At 41.8% G+C, this 24,894-nt stretch overlaps 1 protein-coding gene across 1 annotated transcript in view; it reads left to right on the top strand.

Moving 5' to 3' along the window:
• PAPPA2 (pappalysin 2) overlaps positions 1 to 24,894 on the top strand; it is a 265,350-nt gene that overhangs the window by 223,387 nt on the left and 17,069 nt on the right. The window contains exon 20 of the mRNA XM_025878001.2: positions 7,328 to 7,399. Within this exon, the coding sequence (XP_025733786.1) occupies positions 7,328 to 7,399 (72 nt within the window). The remainder of the gene's footprint in view (positions 1 to 7,327; positions 7,400 to 24,894) is intronic.

The following is a 24,894-nucleotide window of genomic DNA, read 5'->3' on the forward strand; positions in this document are numbered from 1 at the left end:
AGGTGGTATCTCATTGAGGTTTTGATTTGGATTTCCCTGATGCCGAGCAATGTTGAGCACTTTTTCATGTGCCTGTTGGCCATTTGGATGTCTTCTTTGGAGAAATGTCTGTTCATGTCTTCTGCCCATTTCTTGATTGGATTATTTGTTCTTTGGGTGTTGAGTTTGATAAGTTCTTTATAGATTTTGGATACTAGCCCTTTATCTGATATGTCATTTGCAAATATTTTCTCCCATTCTGTTGGTTGTCTTTTGGTTTTGTGGACTGTTTCTTTTGCTGTGCAAAAGCTTTTTATCTTGATGAAATCCCAATAGTTCATTTTTGCCCGGGCTTCCCGTGCCACAGTTTGGTACTGGCACAAAAACAGACACATAGATCAATGGAACAGAATCGAGAGCCCAGAAATGGACCCTCAACTCTATGGTCAACTTATTTTTGACAAAGCAGGAAAGAATGTCCAATGGCAAAAAGACAGTCTCTTCAACAAATGGTGTTGGGAAAATTGGACAGCCACATGTAGAAGAATGAAACTGGACCATTTCCTTACACCACACACAAAAATAGACTCCAAATGGTTGAAAGACCTAAACGTGAGACAGGAGTCCATCAAAATCCTAAAGGAGAACACAGGTAGCAACCTTTTCGACCTTAGCCGCAGCAACTTCTTCCTAGAAAGAGATTGTTTTTAAAGAACATTCAAGTATACTTTTGAGATGCCCACAAAGTTGATTTGCCTTCCTCCGGGCGTTCTGCTGGTTTTTATTCCTGCAAATGATAACTGGCTTCTAGAATAATATACTTTCCATTAAAGGAAGAATTTCTGAGGACTTAGGTAACCTTGGGTTTTGATGTAAAACAACTCAAAGTAGCAACTGGCATAAAGAAGAGTGAGCGTTCAAATACTTACCTTCGGTGTCCTCTGTCTATTCATCAGCAAAGGGTGACCATAATATTATCTATCTTGCAGTGCTGTTGTAAAAATAAAAAATAACACTTCGGAAATGTCTTACACAGTTTTTAGCATATAGTTCTGAAGTGAGTAAAAATGAAATTTCAGTTGATTTCATACAAATCTTACCTCTGGCAGTTTCCCTCCTCTCTGAACAGGTATCACCAGTTATCGCTATGAAAGAGAAAGCATCATTCTCTAAGTTCTATACTTTGCTTATTGGTATGCCCCAGTGTGTGTAGACAGAAACATGTAGTTCATTTGTTTCTTTTTTCTGTCTCTTTTACAAATGGGGCTGGGAAGGGAATTAATGGCCATTCAGTGTTTCCTATTTGAACACTGACTAAAGAAGGAACTTCTAACAGCTTCGGTTGCGAGACTGAGAGTACAGGTTCAAATGACTATTATTTCTAATGGCTCAAGGGCCTGCTGGCTGTGGGAGACAAGAGGTAAGGATTTGAAATGCTCAGATGGACTTGCTGGGCCTTTTGTTTTTATAATGGTGTCTTCCTCTTTTACCTGCTATACACAGAGATCTAGACTTTTCTACGGTGATGACATTTGCAGAGAAATACCTGGCAGAAAGAGAGGACACCAAACAAAAGGGTTTCTTGGCAGTCAAATAAAGGCCTGCCAGTCAAGGTGACTGAGCAGTGGAATCTGGCAGTTGGGACGCAGGAGACAGCCAAGTGCCCAGTCAGTACCACTGCTCACACCCAGAAATAAGAGCTTTTGCTCCAGAACCTCCCACACCTCTCTGGCAGTGCCCAGACACCCGATGGTCTGGGGAGCCCGAGCTGAGGGTGTGGGAGGAGTTCCCCTTCCAAATTTTGCTGGGAGCACTTTGTGCTTTTCTCATCCCTGTATTTCCTCATCTTCATTCTTTTCTTCCTTTTTCTTCTTTTCTGTCATTCTACCTCTAAACTGGAAGATTCTTGAGGGTAGGAATGATGTCTTATTTTCATCCCCAGATCTCCTCAGCTTATGACTCATTTCGTCCCTTGCTCAGAACAGGGTTGCCATGTGAAACTAGAGCCTATAGAAGGGAGTAGCTCCTGCCTCCACAGAGCTCTTTCCCAAGGCAAACCTTTCAATTTTTCCAAAGGCCTATGTAAGGTTGAATTTTTATGACTGTCCTTAACCACTGTGTTGAGAGGGTGTTTTATTATATTTTGAGATTTACCACTTAAAATGGGAAAATTAACATTTTGACTTATGCTGGAAAGAAGTGGTCCTTCAAGAATCTGATTTCATGGGGAGATGATTTTTTTTTATACATAATGTGGCAATTGTTTGCATGTAAATGATTTTTTCTAAATTATACTTGAAAGTGTTCCGTTCTGAAGTACAAAAGCATCCATCATAACATCTCATTTCCTCTATTAGTTTGCTTCATAACTTCATTTTTCACAGACCGAACAATGCTTCTCTTTTCTTTTTTTAGTATATCACAATTAAGAATTAGTGAAGTCCAAACTAATGAGATTTTCCTGTGGTTCCACATGTGAGGTTTGTAAAGATGCTCAACACTGCAAGGAATCCCTCCCTCGACTCCCCAGCTCTCCACTAGAATTGTTCAGTCAAAACAAGTCTTGTAATTTCTGACTTTGTTTTCCCAAATTGGTCCCCAAAGGATTAATAATTCCTTACGCAAAAACAAAATGTTTTAAGAGGAAGAGAGAAGCAGGAAGAGAAAAAGAAGACAGTGCCCCCCAGGAGTCATAGTGTCTGACTAGCTGCCCTCCCATCTGTTTTCTCATCTCCTCATCCTCCGGAGTGTCCTCTTGATGGGCACAGTTGTGTAACAGCTCCAGTGACACTTGCCACACAGACATCAGTGGGAGAACAAATCCCTCAGACATGAGTCATGAAAAAACCTTCTTTTTCATCAGTTTCAAGTATGGAAGTGTCTGCTTTTGGTTTGAATAAGTCTCAAGGCATCGAGTCCAAGACCATCTTGGAGGATGGGGGAAGAAGAACTGAAAAGCAAACTGCAGGGTAATGTGTGACTGTCCAAATAAATATGCAAAAACAATGCTGTATTGTATTTAGGGTTGCATACATATGTAGTAATAAGGAAATTGTCACAAACCTGGGCAGCTGCAGAATTTTGTAGTCTGTTGTGATTAGCAGCCCATTCTGTCAAGTAACTATTCCTGATTAAAAAAACAATTGAGCAATTCTGTGTTAGACCTTAGTGTTGGCTAACCATCAGTCTTGTGACCTTTAGGGAGACATTTAACCAAGCAATAGGCTTCAGTTGCCTTATGCCCTCCCTTCCTCCCTCCCTTCCTTCTCCCTCTCTCTCTCTCTGTCTCTTTCCCCCTTCCACCTTCCTTTTGTTCTTCCCTTTTTCCCTTGTACTTTTAAAAAATTTTAAAATGGCCCAACCAAGAGGAAATCTTTAAACTGGTTTTCTCATGAATGCTTTCCTTTTGGAAAGTTCAAAACAAATCTTTTTTCACAATCAATTCACCTGCAAAGTGGCTTGCTAATAGTATAATACCAATAGTTACAATCATATAAAAATGTATAGGAATAATGATTTAAAAATTCAGAATAGTTGTTGCCTACCAGTAGGGAGGAAGGAAGGAGAATGAGGTTGGAGGGGTACGTATAGGGGACGTTAATTGAATCTCTAGTGACTTAAATTCTGGAAGCAGATACATCAAATTGTTAAGATTTGTTAAAGCTGGACAGAGGATATAAGGTGGTTCTTTCAATTATTTCCTATAGCTTTTCAAATGTAATATATACTATCCTAATTTGTCAAAAATATTCCAGAAAATAAGAAAATCATAGTGAATTCTTAAAAGATAAGTTGAGGCTTATTACAATTTTTAAGAGCCTATTGGAACAAAACTCTCTTTAAGTCAGGCAGTGTCAAACCAGAAGTGGTTAGGGGTGCTCCACCAAGAGCTCAGGAAAGACTCTATGGTAGAGCAAAAAACAGAAGGAAAGTAAGGATACTTTTGATTGGCTGTAGCTTAAAGCCTAGTTGGCTCTTTGTGATTGGTTGTCCATAGTTTTCAGTTTCATAACCTTGAAGCATTCACAGGCTTAGATGTTGGGTTGCCTAAGTAGGCCACCATGGATCAGAGCCACCTCAGGCTGATGACCTCCTTGTTGAATTAATTTAACTAATCTCACCAGTAGCTAGCCCTTCTCATTGCTTTTCTTCCCGTTTCACTCCCCTCTTTCACCTCACCACCACAAACCAGCCCACAAAATTTAGGGCCTGAAACACATTTGAAATTCTCCTCCAGTTTTGATCAATAAGTAGTAGTTCAATTAATGACATAAGCGTATCTTTTCTTATGGGATGAATGACATTCACAGGCTAGAAGGTAGTCAAGAATCCTGGAGCTCTTGGGCACCTGGGTGGCTCAGTTGTTAAGCGCCTGCCTTCGGCTCAGGTCATGATCCCAGGGTCCTGGGATCGAGCCCCACATGGGGCTCCCTGCTCGGCGGGAAGCCTGCTTCTCCCTCTCCCACTCCCCCTGCTTGTGTTCCCTCTCTCGCTGTGCCTCTCTCTGTCAAATAAATAAATAAAATCTTTAAAAAAAAAAAAAGAATCCTGGAGCTCTAACATCACATTTAGTGGTTGACAAATGCTTGAAGAACATCATCTCCAAGTCACTGAGATAAGATATATGAGTGGGAGACAGTCCCTATTCTCAAGGATTTTGCAATCTAGGAAGGCATATGACCCAGGTACCAGAAGCTATTGCAATTTTATAGAGATTAAGGAAGGTTGCCAGTTTGAATTCATCTCATGTCTGAATTATAGAACATTAAGGAATCATTGAGATGGGTATTCTCAATTCTTCTATCATGAATGTATTCTACAGATACAGTTGCCCATGAATGAAATGATTTGTGCATAGCACTGTTTGTTGAAGCAAAAGACTGTTAATAACCTAAATATCCATCAGTATGGGTCTGGTTAAGTAAATGAGGGTTCATACATGCAAAGAAATACTATGCAATCTATAGGATGCAATACTCCAGATAACATAAAATGAACAGAACCCCAAGAAAACCCTGTGAAGTGAAATAAAGACAAGCAAGAAAACAACAACAGACCAAAGTACAAAATAAAATTATGGTATCTTATAATTTGTATGTGGAAATAGTTTCATATGTATATGTATGCATTGCATAGAATATCTCTGCAATGATACAAAATACAGAAAATCAAATGGAGGAACTTGGGTGGTTGGGGGTCAGGAGTAGGAAGGAGATTGTGCACCCTTCAAACCTTTTATATTCTGTGAATTTGTATTACATGGTGATAAAATTATATAAATATACAAAGATAGAAAAGATCAGTTGGAGATGAGATGATAGGACAAAAAAGTGAAGAAACCGAATCAAAAGTAAAAACAGACTCTTCCTTTCTTTCTTTCCCCCTTTGCAGTATATCCTTAGAATTTCTAAAGTGTTAACAAACCCACACTCCTACATTTATGAAAGAGGTGGATGGGATAGAAGGTTTAGAAGGCATAAGAGAAGCTGGTACAGTCAGTTTAGAATGTTCTGGAGAGTTCTGGCCATGGGCATCATGTGAGGGTGCCAAGGCTAAGTATCCCCTTATTATGTGGAAGAATTGACCTCTCTGAGGGCAGCAACTAGATTTGTGGATCTTCAGACCCCTCTTGCTGACTGGGGAATCTGGCTCATAGTGCCTGAACCCGTATACATTTGAATGTCTGACTGATAAGGATGGGGAATGGGGATCCTTAGAGAATGTGGTGCCTTGAAAAGGAATAAGATTGCTATGTATTTACATCTCAAGGGTAAAACTTCCTGTTTTATGCTATTATCATTATCTGGTGACAACAAGGAAGCATAAAATGTTGATATTTTAAATAATAGAAGTCAGGACCATTGCTAGCTAAATAGACTTCCGTTGATACTGGTTTTAAAACATAAACAAGAGTCCTTTCCAGGTAGCAGAGCCATTGTTTATATGCAAATGGTCTGCCTAAGTGGCTTTTAGTGCAGAATACCTCAGTTTTTAGTAGGCTGAACACCCCTGTTGTGTTTACCCTGTATATTTGTAGGATCCTGTATAGATTTGATAATCCTTTTTTTTTTCAGTGTAATGAAAACTTAAAACCAAGTCACTTTCTATGCTATTACAATATGGAATTACGAATATCAGAAATTGTTAGGATATATGGTATTTATCTCCTCTTTAGGGAAACGGTAAAAGAGGAGTTTTAGTTTATAGCAGTACAACTCCAGGAAAATCTTGCAGACTCCCATTCTCATAACTATGAGTTGTATATTCATATACCTACGTATTAATATATGCAAATGTCTCCAATCTGATTATTGCACAGTCTTGGCATTCTAGAATGTATAATTTCCAATTACTGGAAGCGCTATCTTGTGTAAAGCTCATATCTGACCGTGTATTATTTTTCTTGTGATTGCACTGTATTCCTAGCGCAGTGAATTTACATGTGCGTATGAAAGTCTACAAATGACTGGGTTGACAGCCAGCTGTGGAGAGAATCTCCTTTTCTCCCTGAAGCCTCCTGTGGGACTTTCTCTTTTCCTGAAGTGTATCTTCTGAAATTTTAAAAGACAAAAATTAAAAGGAGAAAGCTCAATGATAAGTATCATTCAACAAAGAGTAGATGACTGTTTGTTTAAGTGCACATCTGGAAATGGCCATTGGGACAGAGACAGTCACCAGTGTTTAATACGAATGTGGTTTTGCTCTCTCCAGTTTGATGCGGGTGCCATTTCGAGCCCCAGTGGCACGTTAACCCTATTTGTCCAATGTGTAGACCTTCTTTTATTTCCCACGAGGAAGCGATAAATGTGCTAACAAGAGCTGCAGTTTGTGCAATGTATTCTCTGGTCCTTGCTTGGCACTCACATCTTATCATCTAGGATTCTTGAGATCCATTTTTAGTTCAAGGCTCCTCTTGTGAAACTATATTTCTCAGCCTTTAAAAATCCACGGTGCTTCCTGGTCAACGCAGACAGCTCACAGTTTCTTGTAATGTTATTAAAAACTTCAAAAACAAATGGAAACAATCTTATGCCTAGAACCAAATTAAACTCATCACAACATTGAGGATGCTTTCTAAAATTATACCTACACCTCTCTGGAAATTTTGATACTTTGGGGGGGGCGAAGGAGGATGAAGAGGGTGAGAGTTCCCCCTTGGCACGAGCTGGCAGGATTAGCAGTTCCTCAGGAAAGACCAACTGGCCTCGGCCCTCTGGATGGAGCACAGCCAGGGTCTCCCTCCTCAGGGAATGAGGTTGGGCTCTAAGGGGGAGCTCAGGATTTGCCCCTTCTCTTACTGACCAGGGCTCTTTGTTTTTGTTTTCTGTTCTTTCCTCTTCCCCTTCAGAGCATCGTATGCACTGGGCGGCGCCAATGGCACCCAGACCCCGTCCTGGTCCACTGCATTCAGTCGTGTGAGGTAAGCTGCCTCCCCCTCCCAAACCCAGACGAGAGTTCTCTAGTCTGCTTAACTCACAGGGAGTTGAGTCTTTCTAATTCAAGATCTTGCTCCTGTGCCCTTTGTTTAATCTCATATTTAGCTCTCCAATCCCCAACTTACAGATATTAGGATTTCTTTTTCTCTTCATCTTCTTCTCCTCCTCCGCTTCCTCCTCCTCCTCCTCAATATGAAACACTTTGTGCAGATTTGTCTCTTGAAAAACATGACTCTCTGGCAACCATGGCAATGATTAGTTGGTTTTGAGTAACAGCCACAGCCCCAGAAGGACAGCTGCTCTCTGGGTCAGGAAGATGCCCCCCTCTCCCTGTGGCTTCTTACCTAGTGCGCATCCCTCGTTAACATCAACCGCCTGGGTCATGCAGGCATCTAGGTTCTCAGCCTCTGAGGTAGACCTGTACTCCACCGTTGATTAACTCAAACCAGACCTTTACTTCCTCAGGGAATCCTATGTACTTCTTCACACAGGGGCGTCCCTTCTAGTAGGGGAGGGAGTAAGGCTCTGCCTCATTCTTGACTCTTCTTCACAATAACTCCTGCTAATCTAGCTAAGGAATTCCTTACTGAGGGAGACTGACCCAGGAATCCTGACATGGGCAGGTGGGGGGGGGGGTGCACTTTTCTCTCTCTCTCTCTCTCTCTCATACACACACACACACACGCGATTTAAACCCTCTCACCCTGGGGATAGCCCCTCAGTCACAATACATTTTGCCATCCAAATCTCTCACTGCAAGTAATTAAGCCACTTAGCAGTGACACTGGGTAATTCTGGCTGCTCCTTGTGTGCTAGCAAGAGCTGTTGCACCGCTACTGATTTCCAGCACCCTCCCCCAACACACACCCAACCCACATGCTTGTCAGTCCCTGGGCTCTTCTGTATCCCTGTTTCTCTTTATCTAATTCTGGGAAACTGGGATCTACATGAGGCCAAAGAGGGGGAAAGGGTGGGGATTGAGACAAAGAGAAAACTGGGTGGGGGAAATGACACCAATAAAATAGTGTTCTGAGAGTCCACCAGGAAAAACGCTAGCATGGAGTATGCTTCGTTACAGCATGGGCCAACAAAACAGCTCATCTTCTGCCATCATTAGAAAAACAGATGGCAATAGGGTGGGGAGGAGGGGCAGTGACTCATCCACTGGGCAGGGGGTAAAAAGAGGGAAGAGGAGGCCAGGGAAGGAGGGAGATAAACAGACAGAGGACTCAGAACTGGGAAGAGATCAAAGGAATCCTGAGAATTCCCTTCTGCTGCTTCTATGCGTGATGGCAAGAGGGAGGGTGGGTGACAGGGCTTGGAGCTGGCTTCCGTGTTTCCCAGAAGGTTACAACACAGAGCTTTCCCCATGTGTCCTCCCCTCCTCACTGAACCCCCAGCGTGTCCTCTGGATCCCTTAACCAGAGCTTCCTAGGCTTCTATCCTTCCTAGCTTTTGTTGATGTGACAAGGAAAAACTTTACTCCCTCCTCTGACTCCCCTGCCCAACTGCTGCTGTGCGCAACTGAGCCTTGACCACCTGACGGCTGTTGGTACCCCTGCTTCAGTGGTTCTCAAGGTGTGGCCGATGGGGTGGAAGGAAGAAGCAGAAAAAAAAAAAAAAGAGTATGAATACGCACCAGAAAGGAAAGGAGTCAGACAGGGGAGGAGAAGGAGAAGCAACTCTGAAGATATAAGTAGTAAGAAATGCAGAGAGGGGGTAAACTGGAGAAAGAAAGGACAAGAGAGGCTGGAACTGGCCACTTGGCAGACACCTAATTCTTTACTGGAAAAAGTCAGCTAAATATATTAGGGACAACTGAAGAGTGTCAAAGACAGACGGAGGGAAAACAGACCCAGAGGCAAGATAAACCAAAGAGGGCTCGGTGGATGAGAGGAAGTTTTAAAAGTGCTGCACAGAAATCTGAGCTCAAATTAGACATTTGTTCCCCAGTATCTAAAAGGAGTTTTCTTTTTTTGCTTTCCAGTACTGAATATAACTCTAAGATGTCCCCGTGAGACATCTAGCCTTGTAAAAGTGAAGTACCTCATTTTTCATGTCTCTCAGTGAGCTCAAAACAGTGAATCCATCACCTTGCTATCCCGTATCCATGTCCCGCTTCCTGTCCCATCTGCTCTTTTGTGTCCTACCCCCATTGCCACCGAGTTTTCACCTTCAATTCTCCATCATTCTATGGCTCTTGCATTCTTTAAGAGACAGCTTTAAGGGGTTCTCTACAACATCTTATGTAAATAATACCACCTTCTCATTGCCACCTGCATTTACCTTGTCTCAGCAAGAATATGTGCATACTACAGGTTCACAATCCAAACTTGTTCATACATTAAATTCTATGTTTCTATTTGTTTCTCAAAACTTAACTTGATACTCCTCCTATTTTTCCTGACCTGCCCCTCTTCATACTATCTATTTATTTTGTAAATTGCATATGGGCAGGGAATGCTAACTTGGTTGGTGGAAGGACTTTGGAGTCACGCAAATGTAAATTCAAATCTGAGGCCAGTTGAATGGTGTGAGCCTTGTGTCTTAATCTGTACTGGGGATGACAAAGCTCTTCTAAGGAGTGTGTCAAGGAATTAATGTGATGTACATGAAGTGTTTAAGCACCATGCCATGTCTGGTCCATAGCTGATGGGTATGAAGTAGTGGCATTCCTGGTGAACTGTTAGGCACTTTGTAAATGCTTACTGGGTGAGGAAAGCAGAAAGCGGGAGGCAAAACTGCTAGTGTGGCCTCAGGGTGAGTAGGTGTAAACCCTGAGGTTGGGAAAAGGGAAAGAACAAGAGAAGAAAGGGGAAACAGGCCATTCCCGTGGAAGCCCCCTGAGATCCATAATTCACAGAGCACGTGGAGACAGTTGCCAGGTCCAGTCAGTCACCAGGCCAGTCAGTCACCAGATCATTCCATGAGTAACTCTCCTCATTTCTACCATTGTGTCCCTTCTTGGGGGCCTCAGCATTTCCTACCTGGGCTACTGCGTTGGTTTCCTGATTGTTCTTCCTCCTCCCAGACCTGTGCTCATTAAAATTACAGACAAGTATACAAATGGTCTAGGATAACTGTGCAGAAAACAAACCCTTATTCTGCCAAATGGTTGTCCAATTATGTGTACTCTTTTCCCAACATGGCAAGAGAAAGAGAGCCTCCAGGGGGCATCTTCATTTTGTGGGGCGATAATTGAAGCAAGTGTTCACTCCATCTGTGAACACTCTGATACTGTCAGGTCACATGTGTTACCCTCTCTGGTATTTTCCCCTCCATTCCTTCCTTTCTTCCTTCCTTTCTCTTTCATAAAGTCATATTTATTAATTCTGCCGAAGTCCACAGCCCTAGGTTCCACTTAAACTAAGAACATCTTGTTCTCCAGGGAATGCAGCTGGGAATAAAGACCACACTTACAACCTCCTTTTGGAGAGAAAAGACTAATTTCCCTTCTGCCAGATGATTAAAATTGAGTGCCCACTGACCTCAGGTTTGGTGCTGCTTTTTCTGTGAGCATGTATTTCTTGCAAGTGTATTGTGTCCTTCTCAGCAGCCACCATTTTGCATTATAGTTTCTGACACTCTCTCTTTGCCCCTTTGCTGTTTTGTGGAGTGGTGCCCTTCCCTTTTCAAAAGTGGGAGCTGAGAAGGAAGACAGAGGCAGAATGATGTTTGAATAATTAGGATCAAATGCTGACTCTACTCTTGTTCACTGTGTGGGGATAGGGTCATATTGAAACGATGATATATATTAAGAATCCAGAAATAGTCAGGTTCCACCCCGTTTATATCTTCATGAGTGTTTATTATACAGTATAGGTAGTCATGGTTAATTGATGTTCTTCAGGCTCCCAGTAAAACTTAGAAAGCCTTTTAAGATTTTGTGGGAATTTCAAGTAAGTCTTTCTGGGCATTTAGCTGCCATTTCTCCTGTAAATTCTTTGCATACCCTTACAGATGTCTATTACCTTACTTACCACATTATTTCAAGATTTTTGGAAATGTCCATCGCTCTGACAGACTGCAGGCTCCCAAGTGTCAGATGTGTGTTTTATTTATTTTTGTATCCCTCTGAAAAACATAGCCTAATTCTTCAGTGACACCTGTTGCTATTCTAAAGGCAGGGACAGAGAGTTGAAGGTAGAACTTTGACTTTGAGAGTCTTAAATTGAAAAAGATTGAATCAGTCTTCTGAGAAGCAGCACAGTAGAAATAAATAGAAGGAGGAGTAAAGAATAGAAACCTTGTCATGCACACAATCAGAAAACCTAGCAGCAGATACAGTGAAGACCACATGGAATAGCAGAAGAAAGGCTGTCTGGTGCATAGAGGCAGGCTTGAACCTCCATTCCATCCTTTATCACATGATTCCTTAGGCAAGTCAGTTAACTTCTCTGAATTTAAGTTCCCTCAGCTTTAAATCAGATGGATAAGATTTATCTTTAAACTTGTTAGTCAGATAACCAGCTTCAGAAAAGTATGGAGACACACCCATGGGGATATAGCCTGGGGCCTTCAGAGAGGTTACACCCCAGTAATGTGTGGGTCATGCTAATTTTTAAGGAACCACTGCACACCTCTCTTGTTTCTGAGGGTTTTTGATCTTAATCAAAAGATTAAGATTTTGATTACATTTTTATCTTAATTATACCCATGGTTCCTTCTCTTAAAGGGCCACTGTTCAGATTTGTGGCCGTCTTGGTTAGCGTTGATTTCTTAGTCACTGGATGGGTTGCATTTTGGAAATTTGTTGGCATTGTCCTTTCTTGGCATCTGTTCAAGACCAGTCCTGCTTTTAGTTTTACTGCTTCCATCCTGGTACCAGCTGGCAAGAGAAAACTCAGACTAAGGATAGATAGGACAGTCAGAACATGATAAAGGACGTACAAGCACTTCTTGTATGAATGTTCATTAAACATTAGTTGAGCGTGTAATAAACATTAATTGAATTTCATTTATCAGTAATACTGAGTGGTTTCTGTTACAAAACGAAAGTTATGCTCCTTGCCACTATTCATCCTCATACAACAGTGACGGGCAATACACATGTCTTTGCTTATACCCCAAGGAGAAAAGAGGCCAGGCTGATTTAGAGGGAGATTTGGTCAAGGATTGCTTAATAGGACTCTGGTGCCCTATCTAATCCATTCTGATGTTCTCAAATGAATGAAGCGCCCTCAGAAAGCTGGAGGGAAGCTGTGTAGTATATACCATTTTAAAGGCAAAGGGAGTTGAGCAATAATGTCTGCATGCCTGCAAATTTGATTTTTCTACTAGAAACAGGTCTAGGACAGTTTTCTCTAAGTCCAAGTCCTATCCTTATAAGGAACATGCCCTCCCTTACCACCTCCATGTTTTGTGCCAGAATGATAAGAAATCACTTCTTAAGTTTAGCAGATGTGCCATTCTAGTCCAAATGAGAGAACCCCCATTTAAGATGGCAGCTAAGGGGTTTGACCATGAGGTGGATTGTTACGGTAGATTGTGCAGGATGGGGTGGCTCATCCAGTGGAATACTCAAGACTTGTACTGGCCACACCCCAATCTTTACTCATTTCACACAGGCAAAGGAGTTGGCGGGTCATTTTTGTAAAAAGTGTGCGAAAGAATTACCTGGCGTTCTAATTTTTTTTTAAAGATTTTATTTATTTGAGAGAGAGAGGGAGAGAAGGAGAGAGAGCATGGGGAGGGGCAGAGGGAGAGAGAGAATCTCAAGCAGACTCCACGCTGAGCATGGCATGGCTCCATCTCACAAGATGGAGATGCGGGGCTCCATCCCATGACCCCAAGATCACAACATAAGCCAAAATCAAGAGTCGGACACTCAACCGACTGAGCCACCCAGGCGCCCCTTGGATTCTTATTTTTAAAGTGCAGATTCTTAGGTTCTGCCCCTTCTTTCCCATTCTTACATATCAAGTCTGATGATGTGAGGTCCAAGAATTTGCTTTAGGGTGCTTCTAATGCAGGTGGTTGTCAACTGCACTTTGAGAAACACTGAGCAGGGATAAATGAATACACTCCTCAATAATGGTACACAGCAGCACCTTGCATCTTGGGAGAAAAGGATCCATCTTCCAGCAGTTCTTGAAAAAAAAATGAATAAATCACCTGAAATAGAATGCAGGTTAGAGAGGTCAAGGACAGAGGTAGAAACGTCTGGCAGAGAGTAGTAAAACTAAAATTCTTAGAAGCCAGAAAACACTGGATTGTTTTAAAATTATAGTGAAAATTTTTTCATCATGGGTAAAGAGCAACAACAAGCTACATGGCAATAAGTATACGTGGGACCAAGAGAAAACTTGAGTGTTTCATTGTTTTTCATTCTTCTCGCCACTGGTCTGATCCTGTTTTCTCTTTAGATCTAGCCATTAGAAACTACAGAGTGTGTTGAAGGTAACAAGAATAATATCAAAAAAAAAGAATAATATCAAAAGCTTGATAATAATTCATTTGGGGTCAAAAATCGAAAGCAACTGGGATTTTTAAGCCAAAGAAGAGAAGGATGAAGATTAACGTAGTAAATATTTTCATGTTGTAAATATTTTACCTACAGAAGAGTTAACAGTCACCATCTCCCAATAAGAACAGAACAGAAAATAATGGGCTTAAAAACTGAATGAACTATTTAAATCTGTGCGAAATATCCTGGCAGTGTTAGACTTTATACAAGGTTTTATTTTTTTTTAAGATTTTATTTATTTATTTGAGAGAGAGAGAATGAGAGATAGAGAGCACGAGAGGGAGGAGGATCAGAGGGAGAAGCAGACTCCCTGCTGAGCAGGGAGCTCGATGTGGGACTCGATCCCGGGACTCCAGGATCATGACCTGAGCCGAAGGCAGTCGCTTAACCAACTGAGCCACCCAGGCACCCTATACAAGGTTTTAAAGAGGTGTGTTTAAAAGGTGTATTAGCCTTTGGACAATTTTAAGGGGATATGTATTGTCCTCTCTATAACATGGTTAAATATTTTCTACTGCATTAAACACAGGAAATGTTTTGGTATTCTCTTTCCCTGTAGATCTAGCATGCCATGGATTTAAATGTAAATATATTTGTGTTTTCTTAAAGCAACTGGTAGAGATACTTGCCTGTATCCTTGCCATAGGAGTACTCTTTTGACAGGAATTTGTATAGGAGAGCATTGGGCTTGGAAAGACCAGGTGAGGAGGAGCTGGGGACAAATTTAGCTTCAGCAGAGTGGCTGCATTTACTTAAATGTAGGTGGGCAGTTGTATTTTTTTACACATTTAGTAGTTGATACCAACAATGCTTCCATCCTTAATTCGTTCCATCTGCTACACCATTCCTTGGATTCTTTCTTCTGTGTTGTCTTGGACCTCTCTCTGCCTCCCTTTTATTATTTATATTCCAGATGGTAGCCCTGTTAGCTGTGCTTCTTGATCACTCATGGGCACTGCCTCGGTTTACTGCTAAGTCTATGGATGCAGGGGCTAGTATAAAATTCATGAGGTAGAAATGATGGCATGAAAATCACATTTTTATTGTATCTTTTTTTCTTGCCCAGAGTTTGAGCCAAGAGAGAGGTGCTAGAGTCAGACCAAAAAGTCCTGTTCTAAGAGATGTGCTTTATTCTCGGGCACAGACTGTCTACAGATCTGAATGAGATGATCTGAGGTCAGGGAAGGGAGAGGATGGCAGGGTGCGTGCGCACGCACGCATGTGTGTTACTAACAGTGTTATAGTTCTGCATATCTGACCACATGAAGCTCCACTGCAGGGTGGCAAAACCTATCAACACGATCATAAATTTGAGGGATCTTTATTCTTCAAGGTGAAATGCACTGTGTGAGCATCTGGGAGACACCACTGCAGAAGTCCCACATTCCCAGTGGCAGCTAAACTGGCTGGCCCTCCTCCGGGAAAGCAGGAAGGAACATTTTCTCCCAAGTGAAATATTTGAAGACTGAAGTGAGTCAGACAGTGTTGTATTTCACCCCCAGGGCTGCCTGAGCCTCGAGTGAGAGCAGTGACACTTGAGCCTGCACCTGCAGAGAGATCTAGGACATACCAGGGCCCCGGAGGGCCCTGGCTACAGCCCCAGCACCAGACCACCTGTTAGCAGTGCAGACTCTCGGGTCCTGCTCTGGGCTTCCAATTCAGATGCACTGGGGGTGGGCTGGGGGGACACCACCCAGTTGTGCGGATCCTCCAGGTGGCTCCCGCGCACTCCGGGCTTTGTAACCTGCTGGTCTCCAGAGCTGGAGGAAAACAGCTCGCTAGTGACAGCTGTGGGGGACTTGAAGAATACATCGATACTAAGATCCCAGGTCTGATTCGAAATCTCTCCTTTCTCTTCCCCTCAGCTTCAGTGAAACCTGTTCGGCCATTCTTTTCTCAGTCTTTTCTCATTTCTACCCTTACGGTTATCACTACAACTATGCTTCAGAACACCGTTCCATCCACAGAGAGTCACAAATTACTTTTAATAACTACCCGAGGCTTGAACTTCAAAGCATGACCAGATGGGACTGTGACTGGTTCTTAAAAAAAAAAAAAGAAAGAAAGAAAACCTCTCACCTGAGTATGTCTTTATAAGTACCTTCGTAAAAAGAGAAAAATGAATCCTTTTTATGATATCTGTATTCAGAAAACCAAATGTTCTATTCCGACTTTATCACTTGTGCACTGTGTGATTGTGAAGTGGTTTAACTTCTCGTTCCCTTTCTATTTATATTTGGTCATTCAAATAATAGCCAGCAATCAAACTTCTCTTTGCCACATTTTAGTTGTTTACAGATCACATATAATAACCATTCCTTCCCTGCTGATTCTCAGGGGACAGATCATATGGGCTTACTTTTATTTTACAGTCTTGCCAAGTTCTTTAGGATCCATGGGTGAAGAGGGACCATAAAAATGTAATTATGGTAAGAATAATAAGGTCACAGATGCCAATAATGGGGACAGCTACTCTGCTTCTGGTAGGGATAGTGTAGGTTCTTACAAATCTAAACCTAAATATGTGTTAGCCATGTTAAAAATCCAGAGAAAAATGGAAAATTAGCTTAAGTTGGAGCTGTCTTCCAGGCTCACTGACTGCCAAATTCCAATCCCCTTGAGATTTGTTTGTGAATTTCTCTGCCAGTTTTGTGCAATCTCTGCACCAGGCTGAAAATCCGGGCATGTCTTTCGGCTTGTCCAGAGTCCCATTCGGTTCAGGGCTCTACTTTAGATCCTCCAGCTGGAATCTCTGAAAATCAGACTCCAAATGTTAATTAGGACTAGGTTTTCATTTTGAAAGCTAAAACCATTGTTTTTTTTTCCCCCTCACTTTTTAAAAAAGTGAAACACTGAAAGCACGACCATGCAAATTGTAAAACCTCGTCTAGATTAACAACATTCATGAGAATTTATGCCTCTCTTCAACTCCCGTGGAGCCATGCTGAGCGTCCTGGTGGGCTTTCTAACTGGCTGCATTTGGCATTCTTTGTCTTCTGGGCTTCCTGGGTGGGCCACTTTCTCACTCCGCTAATTCTCTTTATGATATGGGTTGTCCCTTTTCCTCCTCCCACTGCACCCTTTTTCTGATTACTCTGTGCTTTTCCTTATTTTTCTGTTCTTTTTCTTTATCTTTTCTGCCCTGGGCTTGAAGTCAATTTAAATACTACCCACCTGCAAAATTGACATCACAAAACTGCTACCTTCTTTTCTTCAACCTGCCCGACCTTCCAGATGCTTTCCCATGATTCTACTGGGGTTAGGATTAGCAGCGAGCAAATACAATCAGGTTCTATCCATAAATAACCTGACCCCTTTCTCACAGGGACATTGCTCCCCTATGATGTCTAACTAGCTTCTAAAATGGGTTTTAAATACAATTAAGCATGATTCAAATACATTTACTGAGACTATTCAGGAATCTATAGAACATTGGTTACTATACTATTTAGCACCATAATTGGCACAATGCCTTTATTAAATAGTCATAGAAGCAAGCTCCTTCAGAAAGTTCACATAGTTTGAGTCATTTCTGATTCATTCTACTAAAGTTGATATTTCTTTAAGTGGGATGATTTGATTATAGACTTTATTATAATGACCAAGTGGTAGCAAGGTACACTATGAAATCTTTTACCTTCTTTCTTAGTCTCTAAAGTACAGATGTCTACCTATATACATATTGTGCGTGTGTGTGTGTGGGTGGGTGGGTATCTGTTCTTCTGACTAACCCAGCAGTGAGTGATGTGACAAAGAAGAGGGTGACTCTCCCAAGTGGATTGCGATTCTTTGCAAATTGCAGCAAACAGGATGTGTAGAAGAAAGGCTACACATTTCAACCCCAGACTAATGGATTTAAATCTCAGCTCCACCCTTATTAGTTATACTTTTGTGTAATGTTTTTTTAAACTGAATTTCAATTCTGTAAAAGTAATACATGTACCTAGTTTAGAAAACCAGTTGGCACCTGTAGGTTTATTTGGAAGATGAGCTGCTCCTCTGCTATCTGACCTCAGGCCCTCTGGGCAGAGAAGATCCTTCTGCGTCTTCTTTGCTTCTTCTGTGTCACTTCCTTTATTTCTTCTGGAAATTACATCTATAAATATCTGCATCCATACACACGTATCTATTTAATAATTCTTCTGCTAATCTTGATTTTTTTTTCATTTAGGACATTATTTACTGACGTCCTAATAGAGAAGATAGGGTTTGAGCTCTCTGATACCATCACTCACAGACATGCACGTGCACACACGTACACTTGTACTGCTGCCTGTTGAGGCCCCTGACACTTCTAATTCTTGAGTTTTCTGGGGTGCAGCTGCATTTCAGACACTTAGGTTTCTGTCTTCTCAAATTTTGTGTATCAGTTGCTACTCGTCCATCCATTTCCCACCGTCCTAAATGTTGACTTCTGTATTGACTGTCTTTCTCTCTCCTATTCTTGTTTCTCTTGTGATTTCATACCTTTTTATTCCTTGACAGTCGTTTTAGTGGGGTTTGCAGAGGGAACAGATATAAAAACAAATTCCATTCCTATATTTTGCCAGTACTGAGCCTGGCACATAGTACATGCTCAGTGAGCAGCGTACTAACACTTCCTTCAACAGAGGGTATGACGATATGGAAAAACAAGAGACACCTGACAGAGACCACATACCCTATTTTGGTATTTTTTCCCCTCCATTGCCTTTTCTAACTTATTTCAGCCTAAAGCCGAGCAAAAATCTCTTCAAGTAGTGAGCTCTTGAAAGTGTAAGTTTTACATAAAGAAGCACTTATTCATGGAGTAGATATTGCCCATGCATCGTTGGAGACTCTAGAGATGTGAAAGGAAACAAGACAAGGTTCCTGTCCCCTGTGAACCCCCAGTCTGATTTGGGGGAGAGGTGTGTTCAAAGTGCTGTGGGAACAGTGAAAAGAAAATGATTGTATTTGCTTATAGAGCAGGCAAGAAGTAGGGTGGGACATCAAATTTGGTAAAAAAAAAAAAAATGGTATAGGAACATGGCAGTCGTGTGGAACCTTGAGGGACATAATCATTCCACTAGTTGAGGATAAAGGAAAGCCCTATGGGCAGGGAGGATAGTATGAGCACAAGGCAGGGGTTTGCAAATGCATAGGCTGTCTGGAGAACTACCAGAGGACAGGGCATGTGGAGACTACAGGTGAGGTTAGAGAGGTCCAGGCTAGGTTAGAAAGAGGCTCGAATGCTGCTATGCTTGGGATACAAGCTTTATTCTGGAGGCACTGAGGAGCCTCACATTGTTTTTTTTGTTTTTGTTTTTGTTTTTGTTTTTACTGGTAACAACATCACATTGATACACTGTTGGAGATGAAGCCCATGGAGAAGGACCAGGTGATCAGTAGAATGGTTAGGATACAATGTCTGTATTTTAAGAAATGAGGTGAGAACCCAGACTTGACCTCTGCCAATAGAGATGGAAAGAAGTAACCATTGAGGGGTTTTCTTTTAAGATGTCAGACTGATTCTAGAATCACAACCCATGGGGAAGATGAGGTTCTGAATCTAATTCACTAGTGCCTGGATGGATAGTGAGTGCCATTAAGCTCTGTAAAGAAAAAGAAGTAGCCCTGTAAGGAGGAAATAATGGGCTGGGCTTTAGACTGGGTGAGTTTAGTGAAATTGGAAATAGAAGTTCAGGAACACAGTCTCACTCAGTGATTTGGGTTGAGAAATGAGGAAAGATGATGAGAAATAAGGATGATGATTGAAGGTGGCAAGTAGATGAGGTCACGCAAGACATGTGAATGGGGAGAAAAGAGGAAAAGACCTGGCAAGAGGCAGGTGATGTAAGGGAAGAGCAGAGGAAGTGAAACTAGTCAAGGAGACAGAGAGCAAATGATTGGAAAGTAGAAGGAAATGAAGGAGAGAGTGCTCTTAGGAAAACCATGAAAGAAGAGAGACTTCAGAGAGAGAGCTGGTGAATAGCGCTAACTGCTACAGAGTAGACAAACAAAATGAGTATTGACAAGAGACAAGTAGGTTTATGATTTAAGCACTCGCTGAAATCCCTCACACAAAGGGAGCAGTGGAGTGGGGGAGAGGGTGATAGGTTGAGAAATAGATAAGAAAGTTGATGCAGCAAATAAAAAATATTGTTTCTGAAAGTTGGCCAGTAGGAGAAGTGGGATGGACAGTAATTTAAGTGGACAACAGTGTCCACAGAAAGACTTTCGACAGGGATGAGACTTGAATATATTTATTGGCCGTGGGTAATAATCTGGTTGAGAGTCTGGAGGCACAAGGTAAAGAAGATAGAAAGGATCACAATACTGCTGGCTCTGAGTCGGGTGGGAAGGAAGTAACAACGACCAAAGACCAAGTCTGTAGAGTAGCAGACGTAATTCAAGAATCCAGGGATTTCATAGACAAAGGTTTCTCATTTCTCTGGGCAGGCTCTCCCATCTCAATTGATGGCAACTTCATACTTCCAGTTGCTCAGGACAAAATCTTTGGTGTCATCTTAATTCCTCTCTTTCTCTCACCCTCCACATCCAGTTCATCGGGGAATCCTAATAGCTTGACCTTTAAAATATGTCCACAGTCTAGTCACTTTTCACTGTCCCAGCTGCTGCGCCCCGCCCCCCCGGTTTGAGCTATCACCATCCGCTGCCTGCATTGATACAACAGCCTCCAGGGTGGTCACACTACCGCCCCATGTCCTATTTCCAGCTCAGCAGCCAAACGGTGCTGGTAAAATGTAAGTTAAAGCTAAGCAGTCCTCTGCTAAAGCCCTCCAACCATCCTGCTTTCACTCAGAGTAAAAGCCAAAGCCCTTACAGTGACTTACAAAAACCTCCAAGTATTCCCTCTCTGACCATTTGATTGAAAATTACTCCCTCCTCTCTGTCTATTGCCTAACACATAGACCTCCTGCTTCCCTTACATTGTCCTATTTTCTTTAATAAGACTGTGACTTTCTAATTCACTAAATAATTACTTATTTGTTATATTTAATGTCTATTTTCCCCACTGGGATTTGAGCTTCACAGAGCAGGACTTTTTATTTCCTTTATTCACTGTTCTATCTCAAGTTCTTAATAAGGTTGTGCAGTGACTGACACATGGTTAATGCTCAATAAATATCTTTTGCGTGGATGAATAAAGTAGGGAGTTAAGGGCAGCTACAGGTTTGGGAGAGACTGGCAGTGGGATAACGACCTTAAGCAACTTGATTACTTTGGGGAAAAGGAATATTTTGCTAACTTGTGAAGAGTGAGAAGACTGCCAAGAGACCCTGAGTTTAACCCTTTCGCAGTCTTTTCTACTGAATACTTTTTGTTGTTAGGTCTACAGTTAGCATGGTCATGTCCTGGGACTTTGGAGATGGATGAAATTTGGATTTCCAGGGTCCTTTCAGCTCTTTGAAGGCTGTTTGTGTGCAGGAGAGAGGAAACTCGGTTCCACCGATCGCCTTTCTTCTCTTTGGACATGTGACCTCAGTCGAAGTCATTTAACAGCAATGGGAAAATAATATGTTCCTTGGTTGACTTAACAAGTTCTTTTGGTGCTCAAATGAGATAATGTTTGTGAAAACATTTGTAGACACTAACATGCCACACATGTATATAGGGTTATCTTTGGTATTATCATCCCTGTGTGAGAAGTCTTCTAAAGTAAGGCCGTGTGGATTCATTTCGACGCTGCTGGGACACATCCCTCATGCTCCACCAGAGGTCCTGCCCAAGGGAGCTGAATGTCTACTGGCAGGGTGTGCGCATAACATAGCAGCAAAGAACTGGTGTGGAGAAAAGGAACCTCTGCTTCTCTCCTTTGACTCAGTCTGATTCCTTTCAGGAACTAGGCCAAAAATTTCAAGTAAACTTTTGTGTCTTTTTGGATGTACCTTTCCAAGTGTAAGCACCCAACATGGGCATCAGAACCTTGTTTAAAGACAGCTCAGATCTGAGGCTTGCAGCAGCATTCCAGCTCCAGCCCAACAGCTTAGGGACCTTTCCTTCAGAAGCTCCCCCTTCAGAGGATGCCCACTGTCCATAGAGGATACAGACCCTCCACCTTATTTTTCCTCTATTTCATTGAACAGAGGAACAAGAATAAGAGAGAAAAATGAGTCTCTGAATGCTTAACCAAGCTGGAAAAAAAATGACAAAACAAAACCATACACCTACTTTGAAAACAGACTTATTACCTCTTCCTTGTCTCAGCACCTCTAACCCAGTGATCGTATGTAAGCCTTTCTCCCCCCGTAAATTCTCCATAGCCTCTTCAGCCTTATACATTGTTTTCCTTCCTATTTAAGATCAGTAATGAGAACTTGGCAGGAGAAAAATTCAAATGGGTCAGGAGGCCCTTGTGGCTTTTCTCGGGCTTGTTTTCCACAGCCCATTCTAGCCTGCAACATACTTCGCAAGAATAAGTTGGCTGGAGATCTAACCCACGGTAAGAGGCCACCACTGAGGGCAGCATTTCAGACTCAGTGAGACTGGAACCATGAGCAGGCTTCCTGAAGCACAGAGCCTGGGTGTTTCCTTACACATGCACATGCACATGCACACACACGTGCACACATAGCAGCACACACCGGGGACCCTCATCAAGAACAGATGTTGCTGCCCACTGTGCCAACCACGTGTCAGGCATGGCATTTTCTTCTGCTAAGCTCCTGGCAATTGTGTTTTTCCTTTCTTCTCCCCTCCCTCCACCTTCCTCTCCCTTTTCCCACCCCCTACATCCACTGCATGTACAAATTCTCTCCTGATTCATACTGGGCCAACCTCATATTTTTGTTGTTGTTATTGTTATTGCAAACATTAGATGCTTCCAAAACTGGGGGAAAAAAAAGAAAAGAGAAAAGAGAAAGAAACCACAACAACCCCCAAAGAAAACATGTTCTAACCCAGGAATGTACAATACTTCATGCATGGGAAGCATCTTCCCACCTCTCCAAGCTTAGCTACAGAATCTAGGGCTCCAAATTCCAACACATGAAAAAAATAAATCCATCCAGTTTTTTTGTATGAGCTTCATACCATTTTTCAATCTAAAAGCTTGCTGCTCCCCCCAATGGCTAGGATTTGCAGAAGAGTCATAGCCTCCTTTCCCAATTTATACCATGGTCATTAAACAATGACCACTGCTTCACACCAATTTATTCATTTCTTCCCTTAAAATAATATTTCTGAATGCCTATTCCATGCTGAGATTGTAAAAGTGAGTAAGTTCCTAATACAGTCTATGCAATAGAGGTAAAAGATCAATTGCTACCCAATGAGTAAAAATACAGAGATATGAACAAAGTCACATGGGAGCACAGAGGATAAAGCAAATAGCTTGTCTCAATCACATGGAGATCTTATAGAGGGGTAACCTTTTGAAGGATAAACAGAAGCATGTGGAAAGGCAAAGATTTTGAAGGAAGTGGTATATTGCAGTCATCAAATTTGTCTGTAATAATGCTGCATAACAAATAATCCCCAAACATCAGCAAAGGTGTGCCAGCACATTCAAAACCTCTGGTCAAATGCAGCATATGTTGTGCACATTCACAATACATTGGTCAAGACCACCCGCATAGCTAGGTCCAAAATTAGTGGGAAGAGGAATTATACTCTGTTGATAGTGAAGTCACAGCAAAGGAAGAGAGAGTGAAAGGAACTGTAGACCTATAATATCATCTGCCATTCAGCCTTTGTAGCACAAACATTTGCTACATTCAAATTTATTCCACCTGATCCCAGGACACTCCAAAAGTCTTACCCAGTCATAGCATCAGGCTTGAAAATCTAGACTATCATGATTTACTATCAGGTTATGATGTGCTTCTCTTAATCTAGAGCCTGGTGTACTAAAATCACAAGTTCTCTGCCTTCCACACCTGATGGACAAAGTGGAACAGAGACAAGACACCTACAGTAAACATCCCCTTTCAAGGAGAATAATGAGAGACATATAACAGTTACTGGTCAACAACAATTCTGAAATCCCTCTGAGAAAAGTTGCAAAAAATCTCTAAGAATAGGGAATGCTTCTTGTTATAAGCTTTGGATTACTCCCTGGGTATAGCTCCCAAGTCCATTGTTCTTCATGGTTCTGGGCTCTGCTGATTTGGAAGTCCTTCCTTTTCCATTATCCTCTTGGGCCACGAAAAGGAGCACTGGATAACATCCATCTATTGGAAGCTAGGTAGCTTTCTCTGCCTGCTTTGTCATAGTAGAATATGGGGGACGCAAAAATCTTTTTATGTTCTCCAGAGTCTCTTTTAATCTAAGCTGATGATACTTTTGGCACCTCAACTCACAGACATTATTGGTTTGGTATATATTTAATTTTAGTCAAATCCATATACCAAGAGCTATCCTTACAAATCTTTTCCAGATGTGCCTCTCTCTATAGATTTAATTAAAGGTATTCTGAGCTTAGGAGTCTTCTCTGGGACAAAGTCCTTAGTCCATTTTCTATGAAGCATTTTGTTCAGTTGCAAGGATCCTGTAGGTGCCACTTCAATCCAATCAGAAGTCTTAACAAATGGTGTAAAGATCCACCCCTTGATTTGGTCTTTGAGGCTAAGTCTTAAATGTCTAAAGGTATAAATCTTTCAAGCAACCCATTCATCTCTTCCATCTTATTCCTCTGTTCTCTCAAAATTTGGTCTCCATGGTTGCCTCCAAAGAGATGGAAAAGAAACAGAGGCCAGCAAGTCTTGAGTCCCTTGGACCAGAAGTGATACATCATTTCTGCTTGCCTTTCCATTTACCAGCACATGGTTACATGGCCTTAAGCCCACCTCAGGAGAGACAGGGAAACACAGGGGAATACATAGATACCAGGTGAGCAAAATATCTCTGTTCCAGAGAAGAAATGATAGGACTTATACTTTAGGTAGAAAGTCATAGTGACATATTTTTGACCATGGAAGTCAGAACCCTATCATCTCTAACCTGAGCTAATGTAACAGCCTCCTCAGTGAACTGAGGAAGTAAAAAGAGAAGAAATAAAAGGGGCTGAATACAAAACTATTTCTGCAATAG

Source organism: Callorhinus ursinus, unplaced genomic scaffold, assembly GCF_003265705.2.
Source record: "Callorhinus ursinus isolate GAN/ISIS: 27379988/994484 unplaced genomic scaffold, GSC_fseal_2.0 scaffold13, whole genome shotgun sequence".
Taxonomy (NCBI): domain Eukaryota; kingdom Metazoa; phylum Chordata; class Mammalia; order Carnivora; family Otariidae; genus Callorhinus; species Callorhinus ursinus.